Source organism: Lipotes vexillifer, unplaced genomic scaffold (genome assembly GCF_000442215.2).
Source record: "Lipotes vexillifer unplaced genomic scaffold, Lipotes_vexillifer_v1.1 scaffold1139, whole genome shotgun sequence".
Classification (NCBI taxonomy): domain Eukaryota; kingdom Metazoa; phylum Chordata; class Mammalia; order Artiodactyla; family Lipotidae; genus Lipotes; species Lipotes vexillifer.
In genome coordinates, this window is record NW_006798273.1 from 396,248 (window position 1) to 407,350 (window position 11,103).

The 11,103-nt window shown below is 46.1% G+C and overlaps 1 protein-coding gene across 1 annotated transcript in view; it reads left to right on the forward strand.

The window, feature by feature from the left end:
* Positions 1-8,125: 8,125 nt before the first annotated feature.
* The window catches only part of FAM178B (family with sequence similarity 178 member B), an 81,624-nt gene continuing 78,646 nt past the window's right edge, over positions 8,126-11,103 (forward strand). Inside the window, 3 exon segments of the mRNA XM_007472174.1 lie at positions 8,126-8,174; positions 8,374-8,795; positions 9,820-9,881. Of these exon segments, the coding sequence (XP_007472236.1) occupies positions 8,129-8,174; positions 8,374-8,795; positions 9,820-9,881 (530 nt within the window). The 5' untranslated portion in view covers positions 8,126-8,128.

Genomic DNA, 11,103 nt, shown 5'->3' on the forward strand with positions numbered 1-11,103 from the left:
GGCCGCTGAGCCTGCGCATCCGGAGCCTGTGCTCCGCAACGGGAGAGGCCACAACAGTGAGAGGCCCACGTACCGCCAAAAATAAATAAATAAATAAATTTAAAAATTAAAAAAAAAAAAAAAGCGAAATGAATCTATGGAAGTCCTACCTTTTGAGCAGAGGGTAGGGGTCCTGACTGGGAAGCAGTGTGAGGAGGACCCTGGGGTGCTGGGATATGCTATTTTTTGGACTTAGGTCATGGTTACCTGGGTGTGTTCACTTGGTGAAAATTCATCAAGCTGTATTCTTACCCTGGTTCCCTTTTCTGCATGTATATTGTCCTTTAAAGTTGATTAATTTGATTTGTACCTGGTGTAGTGATGTTTGGTATATTGCATGTCACAATGGGCTGAACTGTGTCTCCCCCGCAGATTCTTGCGTTGAAGCCCTTACCCTCAATGTGATGGTATTTGGAGATGGGGCCTTGGGAGGTAATTAGGGTTAGGTTAGGTCATGAGGGTGGGGCCCATGCCAGGATTAACATCCTTAGAAGAGAAAGAGACCAGAGTGCACACGCAGGCTCGCTTTCTGCCCGCTGCCATCCTGTGAGTGCACAAAAGAAAGATCGAGAGAGATGGCAGCCTCCTGTGAGGCACAAGAAAAGGCCTCAGAATATAACCTACCAGCCAGCACCTGGATCTGGGACTGCCAGCCTTCAGAGCTGTGAGAAATAAATCTGTGGTTTAAGCACCCCCCAGCCTATGGTATTTTGTTAAGGCAGCCCAAGCCGACATATAAGTGTACAATAGCATCGACTAGTTTTCTGAGCTTCCTTCTGGGCTGGGCCCTGGGCTAGGTGCTGGGGTAGGGAGATGCACTCAGCTGACGCAGGAAGAGCTGGGACTCCCCAGTGTGGTGATGAGGGTGCAGAGGAGGGGCTGAGAGACCGTGCAGCTTCCTCACTCAGCAAGGACAGCCACCCCTCTAGCCCACCTCACCATGCTCCCGCCCTGCGCCCTGCGCTCCATCTGAGCCCTGAACTGCTGAGCTGTCATGGACCAGAGCATGCTGCTTGTCATGATCTTGAAATTGGAACAGCAAAAGCCATCGACTCTGGACTGGAACAAAGGCTGTGCTGTTTTTCCTAAACATTAGTGGGCTCCGCATTGTTAGGAAGACACAGAAAGCACTTGTGCTCAGAAAAGAAACCGATTTAAAAAGGAGAACATAGCCTCTCCTCCCACCCCCTCACCCCTCCCACCCCCGTTGCACGCAGCTTTTTCTGCATGGATTTGGTCTCATTATATCAGCGGTTTCTGATTCTTTTTATATTTTATCATCTCCATGGACTTCTGCTCACCAAAGCATTTGCTTGGTTTAGGCAAATGTTCTAGACTCAGCTTTGCACTAAGAACCTCAAATAAAAGTGTTTTCAAAAAGAGTAGCTGTAATTGCCCCCAAAATTCCCAGAAGGCATTATCATTCACATAGAATATTTCTGGAAGATTTTAGTGATACTTTTTATTCTTTGGTTTTCTTTTCCTTCTTGCTTCTTGATCAGCATCTAAAATGTGAACAGCTTTGACCGCGTTTCCCAGCTTCCCGTTACTGAAGTCCTCTGCCCTCTCAGAATCTTCATCGACAGCGGTGACCTTTAGTTTTACTCTCCTTGTACTTACTTTCTTTTTAAAAGAAAGTTTTATTGAGATAAAATTCACATACCACACAACTCACCCATTTAAAGAGTACAGTTCATAGAGCTGTGCAACCATCGCCAAAGTCAATCTTAGAAGTTTTCGTCACCCCAAAAGAAACCCAGCATCCCTGAGCTCTCACCCCAACTTCCCTCTTCTCTCCCAGCCCTAAGCAACTAGGAATCTGCTTTGTGTCTCTATGACTTGCCTATTCTGGACACTTCATATAAATGGAACCCACAACATGTGTTCTTATGCGTCTGTCTGCTTTGCTTGGTGTGGTGTTTTTGAGGTCCATCCACGTCATAGCGTGTCTCAGGACTTCATCCCTTTTTATGGCTAACAGTATCCATGATATGGATATTGCACATTTTGTTGATCCACTCGATAACTGATGGGCACTTTGATTGTTTCCACTTTTTGGCTGTTGTGAATAATGCTGCTGTGGACATTCATGTGAGAGATGTTGTGTGGACAAATGTTTTCATTTCTCTCATGTACATACCTAGGGATGCTTTTGTTCGGTCATGTGGTACCTCTGTGTTTAATCATTTGAGGAACTTCCGGGCTCTTTTGCAAAGCCCTTTTCTGTGTATTATCAGTAAGCAAAGGGAATATTTTATTGCTCTTTGACTTCTGCAGAATTTTGAAATTTTACTCCTGACCAACTTTGCAGTTTGTCTGTTAAAATGCTTCCATGGGGGCTTCCCTGGTGGCGCAGTGGTTGAGAGTCCGCCTGCCGATGCAGGGGACACGGGTTCGTGCCCCGGTCTGGGAAGATCCCACATGCCGCGGAGCGGCTGGGCCCATGAGCCATGGCCGCTGAGCCTGCGCGTCCGGAGCCTGTGCTCCGCAACGGGAGAGGCCACGACAGTGAGAAGCCCATGTACCGCACAAAAATAATAATAATAAATAAATAAATAAAATGCTTGCATGAAAAAGCTGGAGGTGTCATCAGCATGCTTAGACCTTTGCCCCACAAAGTGCTCTGCAAGCACTGCTGGGGGGATCCGGGTCTTAGTCCCCAGTTTTCTCAGGAATGGAGACATACATTTTCCACTAGATACATTGTTATTTATGGACCAAACAGCTTTTCAGATATTCTGGCTATAAGAGCAATTTTTTTCTTTTTTTGCTGGGGTTTACCTGTCATCTCACATATTAAACCGTTGAGAGTTCAGATAGAAGATTGCTCACAGTTTTTGTTTGCCTGAGCTGGTGTCTGGGTTGTCCACTGTGATCATGCTGATGTCATGGCCATATTGGCAGTAAAATGATGTCCGAATCAAGAACATGGGAAAGACCTGGGACTTTCAGTATCATCCTTTCTGATACACATCAAGAATTTTCAGCATTTTTAAAGGCCTCTACTCCCAGCCTCCACCTTGCACAGAGCTCAAATGCACATAATAATGTGCTGCCAAATGCACATAAATTGTGATCCCCTAAAATTCATATGTTGAAGTCCTAACCTCCAGCACCTCACAATGTGACTGTATTTGGAGATAAGGTCTTTAAAGAGGTCATTAAGGTTAAATGAGGTCATTGAGAGTGGTCCCTAATCCAATATGACTGGGGTCCTTAGAAGAAGAGGAGCTTAGGACACAGGCATACAGAGGAGAAACCATGTGGATGACACAGGGAGGAGAGAGCCATGTGCAAGCCAAGGAGATGGGTTCAGAAGAAACCAACCCTGCAGACACCTTGATCTTTGACATCTAGCCTCACAGAATTGTGAAATAAATGTCTGTTGTTTGAGCCCCCCAGTCTGTGCTACTTGTTACAGCAGCCCAAGCTGACTAATACATGCACCTTGATGCTCCTTCACCCTGACACCCTGCCTGCTCTCTTGTCCTGTGGGCCTGATGGACAACTGCTCTCCTATTTCCCAGACCATATCCTCTGCTGGGCTCATCCTGAAGCCTCCATTCTGGCTCCCTTTCCACTGGGCCCCACCCTCGTCCTTCTTGTTTCCCCAGGGCCAAAGGGGCCTGCTAGGTAGAAGGTACACCATGGCCCAAGTATCACCCCACAGCGGGAGGAAAAACTGCCACCGGGGGGCTCCTATCAAGACTTGAACCCCCGCTGCTCCCGTTTCTCCTTTACAAGGGGAAGTTCAGTGATTTCTTAGCACTTGCCAGGGTTCCCATTGAGGGCAGAACTGGGAAGGCCAACAGTGGACACCTTGTATACAGAGATGGCTTAGATTATCCCAGAAGCATTTTCATTTCATTTAACAGAATTTGTATATTGTGTTTTCCTCCAGATGATTTCTAATGTGGAAATAATTTTATATGTTGAAAAGTCTCAATATTTGCTAAGTGGAAGCTGGTGTTACTTGTTAAGTTAGGTTTATGGAGGTATAACTTACATCCAGTAAAATTTACCCTTTCTAGATGTGCAGGTCCATGAGCTTTGACAATGGTATGTAGTTTTTGAGGATCTACCACCACAGTCACGATAGAGAATATTTTCGTCACCTTCTAAAGATGCCTCATGTGTGAACCTTTGCCCAGCAGTGGCTTCTGAGCAGAGGAGGTTACACGACTGAGTTGATGCTTAGGAAGGTTGAATCAGAAGCAATTTTCAATAAGGACTGGGAGGAAGAGTGATTATTTTTTAAGGCAGAGAAACTAGAAAAAAATCCCACTGGCAAGTGGGAGGATGGGCAATCCTGGGCAACACCTCCTGAAGGCCCAAAGGAGGGCAGGATGTCAGAACCAGGACAGGATGATTTTTAGTGCCATCCTTATCTCACTGGTCCCCTAAAGGCTTCTGATGCTGCCCTCCAGTGCTTAGATAGGCACAAATTTAGAACATTTTATTATTTAAACAATTTTGCAAAAAATTACAGCCATAACTCCTTCACTTAATATGGTTATTTCATATTTCTGTAATTTTTTTCTTTTTTTATGTTTTTTTTTAAATTTATTTTTAGCTGCATTGGGTCTTCGTTGCTGCATGCTGGCTTTCTCTAGTTGCAGCTAGTGGGAGCTACTCTTCTTTGCGGTGTGCGGGCTTCTCATTGCAGTGGCTTCTCTTGTTACAGAGCACAGGCTCTAGGCTCACGGGCTTCAGTAGCTGTGGCACGTGGGCTCAGTAGTTGTGGCTCGTGGGCTCTAGAGCACAGGCTCAGTAGTTGTGGCACACGGGCTTAGTCGCTCTGTGGCATGTGGGATCTTCCCAGACCAGGACTCGAACCCATGTCCCCTGCATTGACAGGGGGATTCTTAACCACTGCGCCACCGGGGAAGTTCTGGTTTTTTTTCTTTTTAATTCATGATTTCTACCAAGTTGTGTTGACCTCTACTTACTTGACATTATTTTGCATACACTTTTCCCCCATGTATAATTTATATATTTATTTATCTGTTATTGTGGTAAAATGTACATAAGACTTACCATTTTAACCATTTTAAAGTGTATAATACAGTGGCATTTGGTACATTCACGGTGTTGTGCAAGTGTTAGCGCTGTCTAGTTCTAGAGCATTTTCATGATCCAAAGAGGAAAGCGTATGCATTAAGTAGGCACTCCTCATTCCTCCTCCCCTCCCCCCACCTCCCACAGCACCTGGCAACCACTAGTCTACTTTCTGTCTCTGTGGATTTGCTTACTCTGGGCATTTCATGTATAGAGAATCATATATATGATTCTTTTGTGTCTGTCTTCTTTCACTTAGCATAACGTTTTGAGGTTTATCCATTGTTATAGCGTGTGTCAGTGCTTCATTCCTTGTTGTGGCTCAATAATATTCCATTGTGTGGATATACCACATTTTGTTTATCCATTCAGTAGTTGATAGGCATTTGCATTATTTCCACCTTTCGGCTATGTGAGGAGTGCTACTGGGAACATTCACGTGCAAGGATTTGTCTGAAAACCTGTTTTCACTTCTTTTGGGTATATACTTAGGAGTGGAATTGTCTTCCACAGTGGCTGTACCATTTTACATTCACAGCAGCAATGTATGAGGGTTCTGACTTCTCCAGTCCTCACCAACACTAGTTACTTTTTGTTTTTGTTTTTGATGATAGACATCCTGGTGGGTGTGAAGTAGCATTTCATTGTGTTTTGTTTTTTGGTTTTTGGTTTTTTTTACGGTACGCGGGCCGCTCACTGTCGTGGCCTCTCCCGTTGCGGAGCACAGGCTCCGGACGCGCAGGCTCAGCAGCCATGGCTCACGGGCCCAGCCGCTCCGCGCGGCATGTGGGATCCTGCCGGACCGGGGCACGAACCAGTATCCCCTGCATCGGCAGGCGGGCTCTCAACCACTGTACCACCAGGGAAGCCCTTCATTGTGTTTTTGATTCACACTTTCCTAATAAAGTGACTGTTAACATTGAGCATCTTCTCATGTGCTGGTTGGCCCTCTGTGTATCCTCTTTTGAAAATGCCTATTCAAGTCTTTTGCTTATTTTTTAATTGGATTTTTTACCTTTTTGTTACTAAGTTGTAAGAGTTCTTCATATATTCTGGATCCTAGACCCTAATCAAATAAATGATTTGCAAATATTTTGTCACATTCTGTAGGTTGTCCTTTTATTTTCTTGACAATATCCTTTGAAGTGCAAAATTTTACATTTTGATGAAATCCTATTTATGTATTTTTTCTTTTGTTGCCTATGCTGTTGATGTCTTATCTTAAGAAACCATTGCCAAATCTGAAGCCATGAAGACTTGTGCCTATGTTTTCCTCTGAGTCATATGGTTTTAGTGCTTCTGTTTAGGTTTTTCATCTATTTTGAATTAATTATTGTGTATAGTGTCTGGTGAGACAAGGGTCCAGTGTCATTCTTTTGAATGTGGATGTCCAGTTGCCTAGCACCATTTGTTGAAAAGTCTCTTCTTTCTCCATTGAACGTTCTTGGCATCTTTATTGAAAATCAGTTGACCATAGATGTATGTGTTTATTTCTGGAACTCAGTTCTACTCCTTTGGTATATATATACATAGAGTTAAACAGTTTGTTTTACTTCTATGTATTTGTGAAATTTCTTCTGTCATTTATTTCTAGTTTCTATTGTGATAGGGAAAGATACTTGATATGAATTCAGTATTTTAAAATTTATTGAGACTTGTTTTCTGGCCTAACAGATAATTTATCCTGAAGAAATTCTACGTGTATTTGCAAAGAATGCACATTGTGCTGTTGCAGGGTGAAGGGTTCTGTGTCTGTCTGGTTATGTTTAGTTGGTTTATAGTGTTGCTCAAGTCCTCTGTTTTCGTTTGATCTTCCATATAATTTCATTGTTGAAAGTAGGATATTGAAGCCTTCAGCGATTATTTTATAATTATTTCTCTCTTCGGCTCTGTCATTTTGCATCACATAGTTTGGAGCTCTGTTTTTAGGTGCGTATATGTTTATAATTGTGATATATTCTTGATGACTGACCCTTATATCAATGTATAGTGGCTTGCTTTGTCTCACAGTAATTTTTGACTTAACATCTATTTTTTCTGATGCTAATATAGCCACTCCAGGTCTCTTTGGGTTTCTCTTTACATGGAGTATCTTTTCCATCCTTTCACTTTCAATCTATTTGTATCTTTAGATGTAAAGTGAATCTCTTGTAGATGGCATATAGTTGGATCATGTTTTTTTAGTCCATTTTGCCAGTATCTGCCTTTTGATTTGAGAATTTACTCCATTTATGTTTAAACTAATTACTGATAAGGAAGAATTTCTGCCACTTTACTATTTGTTTCTTATATATCTTACATCTTTTTTTGTTTCTCAGTTCATCCATTACTGCCTTCTTTTGTGTTTAACTGATTTTCTTTGTAGTGTGTGATTTTGATTCCCTCCTCATTTCCTTTTCTATATATTTTGAAGTTATTTTGTTAGTAGTGACACTGGAGGTTATAATTTATATCTTAAGTTTATTACAGACTTGTTTGAATTAGTACCAACCTAGCTTCAATAGTATACAAAAACTCTGCTCCTATACAACTCCATCCCTCCTCTTTATGTTTTTATTGGCACAAATTACATCTTTAAACATTGTGTGTTTATTAACATATATGTATGATATTCCTTTTTTAAGTGTTTTTCTTTTTTTACAATTGTATTAAGATATAATTGACATATACCATTTTACAAGTCTAAAGTGTACAGCGTAATGATTTGACTTACGTACATCATGAAATGATTACCACAATAGGTTTGTATAATATTGTTTTATGCAATATTTCCTAGAGGTTTAAAAACTGTTGATGTCTTTACACTTGCCCATCATGTCCCTGAAATGAGAGGTCAGAGCAAGCCTCCTTCACCACAGCAACTTGATCTTTGTGGTACATGTGCTGAGTCCTTGGGGTGGAGCTGGAGGGGGAGTTCCTTCCTGGGCACCCAGGGGCCCAGGACCTCCTCTAGAGCACTTAGCTCTCTTCTGGAGGCTCGCCTCACCTGACAGGTGGTTCCTTCCAGGATAAAACGCCCAGTGGTGTGCAGATGGCCAGGCCCGAGAAGGCTGTGCTAGCCTGTCCTTGGAGAGAAGGTAGGTGTCGCTCCCCTGTGCAGGCAGAGCCTTTCTGAGGTTTGGGGCCACGAGGGAGTGGAAAAGGCACAGCTGAGGGACTCCCCTTGCATGCTGCCCACAGCAATCCCAAGCCACCCCTCTCCTCAGCCAGTGTGGTGCCGTGGCTGGGATGGTGGCGGGCAGGTGGGGACACTGCAGGACTCTGTCCCGTCCACAGGGGTTCAAGCAGCCGCCGCCAGGCCCATCCTCTTGCCCAACCTGAAGTGCAGCTGCCTCGAGCACACCCTGCACCAGGGGCTCCTGCACCCCACGCGGCGCCTTTGCAGCCCCTCCTCTGCTCCAGCTCCCAAGTCGCCCAAGAAGCCCAAGATGCAGGCCGATGGTGACATGTTCCCCAGCGACTGGAGCCCACCGCCCGTGGAGTTCCTGAAGCCGAGGGCCCTGCTGGCTGACAGTGGGGCCCCAGCCAAGAGGCAGGCAGGCAAGGCGGGGCCTCGGGGCCTGAGGAGACTGGCCCACCAGCTGCCCGAGGAGTCAAAGCAGGAGCCCCAGGACCCAGACCCCGTGGGGGGTCTGGCCTCACTGGAGGAGCCTTTCTGGAGCACGGCAGGCACCAGCCCAAAGGCTGCAGCGCCATGGGTGGACGCCCGCACCTCGGTAAGCCAGGAACTGCCCCTTGGCCTCCCTCCTTGCCACCCCTCTTCATCCACCTCTCCTTAGTCACCCCCAAGCCACCCCTTTTTGGCCATCCTCCTCAGCCACACCCCAACTGCCCTCCTTCGGCCACCTCGCCTTGACTGTCCCTCCCTGGCCACACATACCCCACCACCTCTCCCCAGCCCCTGGGCCCTCGTGCCTGGGAGCTTGGGCCCCCAAGGCTGGGCTGCATCTCTCCCTTTATTTCTGCTCCTAACTCCTGCTAATAAAAATGCCTGGGGTGGTGCTGTATTTGATGCCGCCCCTGTGTGGGTCCCATCAAGGCTTTTGCAGCTGTGGTTGGGATCATGGGTCTGGGCAAGGTCAGGCACAAAGCCTCAGGCTAACTGTGGTCCAGCGACCTGGGATTCCGAAGTGGAAACTTCAGTGATGAACTTTAAGCTGGGAATAAACTGTGGTTGCTGGGAAGATTGTGGGGACATTTGAATGCCCATAGATCCAGGAAATTTATTCTAAGAATAGGATTTATTTGTTTGTAATAGCTCAAGATTGCCAATAACCAAAATGCCAATCACTGGGGAACTAATAAATTATGTTCTAATCATAAATCAGAATACCATGGAAGTGGTTTTTAAAAAACAAACAAAAAACTATCCCTTTAGTATTGATATGGAATGACCCTGAAGACATATTGTTAACTGAAAATCAGCAAAGTGCAGAATAGGGGGTGTAGCGTGCTACCACCCGTGTTGAAGGAGAGAGTCTGATGTATTACTGTTTGCTTGTCTATGCGTATAGTATCTCAGCACAGCCTGCAGTAAACACCTGTGGTCACCTATGGGGAGGGACCTGGGCAGCTGGGGATGGAGGTGAGTGAGTGAACGTACTGCCTGTTCAGAAAAGTAAACGAAATAAGTAAAGGGCTTAACGTAGCTTCAGTTTCCTTCTTTTTCCCTCTGTCTTTGTCTTTCTCCTTCTTGCCCATATTCCCATGTGGCTTCTCCAGCTTGCCTCTGGGGACTCCGAGTGCTACGTCAATAGCTTGGATTACTTACTGCAGGAGAAGAGGTGAGTGGGGAGGGTCCATCCTGGGGGTCTTCATTTCTGTGGGGTTGGCAGTAATTTCATGGGTCTGTCCTCAGAGACTCAGAGCAAATTCCTCGCAGGATAAAGCAGCCTACCCCCACCATCAGCATGCCTCCTGAGTGCCCTGAGTGCCCTGGTGAATAACGAGTGTGCAGAACAGTAGCAGGTCAAAGGGCAGCACCTCTGAGGCAGAGAGCCCCGGACCCTCACCGCACACAGAGCCCTCGTTCCTGTTCTGTCCCCACCTCGGCGCTCTTCTGCCCAGTTCATGCTAGTTTAGGGCTTGCTCAGCTCCCCCTGAGCGAAGCGGAAGAAGCACACTGCTTTGATACCGAGGCTCACAGCCTGACGACCGACTGACTCGACGGTGACGGAGGTGGAGTGGGACGGGTGGGGGGTAAGGTGCCAGCTTTTCCTGCGCCCTGCCCCACGCCGCCACCTGAGCACGCTTTGCTCGTTATTCCGTAGCGCTTGGTCTAGTTCACCTGCCCTCCCGCCGGGATTCTGGTGAGCATGTCTCACGTGGAAGTTGGTTTCTAAAGGCAAAAGTCACATCCCATCAGAACTGGAAATCCCTTAGGGAGGCGGAGGTGGGGGATGGAAACCAACCCCGGTGCTCTTTCTTTACTGGAAAGCAGGTGCCATGGTTGGCTCGCACTGAGGGCCCATTTAGTGGTGAAGACACTAGAATCCTGCTCCTCCACTGGCCGCGAGGACTGGGGCGGCTGGGACACGGTGGCCTTCACCCCTGGGCTTGCGCTTTCATGCACGGGAGCACGTTGCCCACAGGCTTATTCTTCTGTGTTCTCGTCCCTTCTCCGGTGTTATTTTTGCTCAGCGTGTGCACACTCACTTTGCGGAAGTTAAGAGGCGGTGCTGTTGTCTGGTGCTTGGGTTCTTGTCGGAATGACATCTCAGTGGTCTCTGTTTTTCCCAATTCCCAGCCCATGTTCTTGCCCGCAAGAGGGGGTTAAATACCCGTGTGGGATGAATGATTGTTTTCTCTCCTGTGTCTATTCCTGACCCCACCCCAGAGTCATCTTCCTCCTCTGGGCTCTTAATAGCCCATGACTTCTGTTGTTTAACTCCTTTACCTGAGTATATTTTTTCCTAACCAGAGGGTAAGTTAGGGAAGGGGCCGTGTCTGTACGTTTGCACGCTATCCAGCTGTAAATATATTAGATACTCAGAAGTGTCAGCAGGA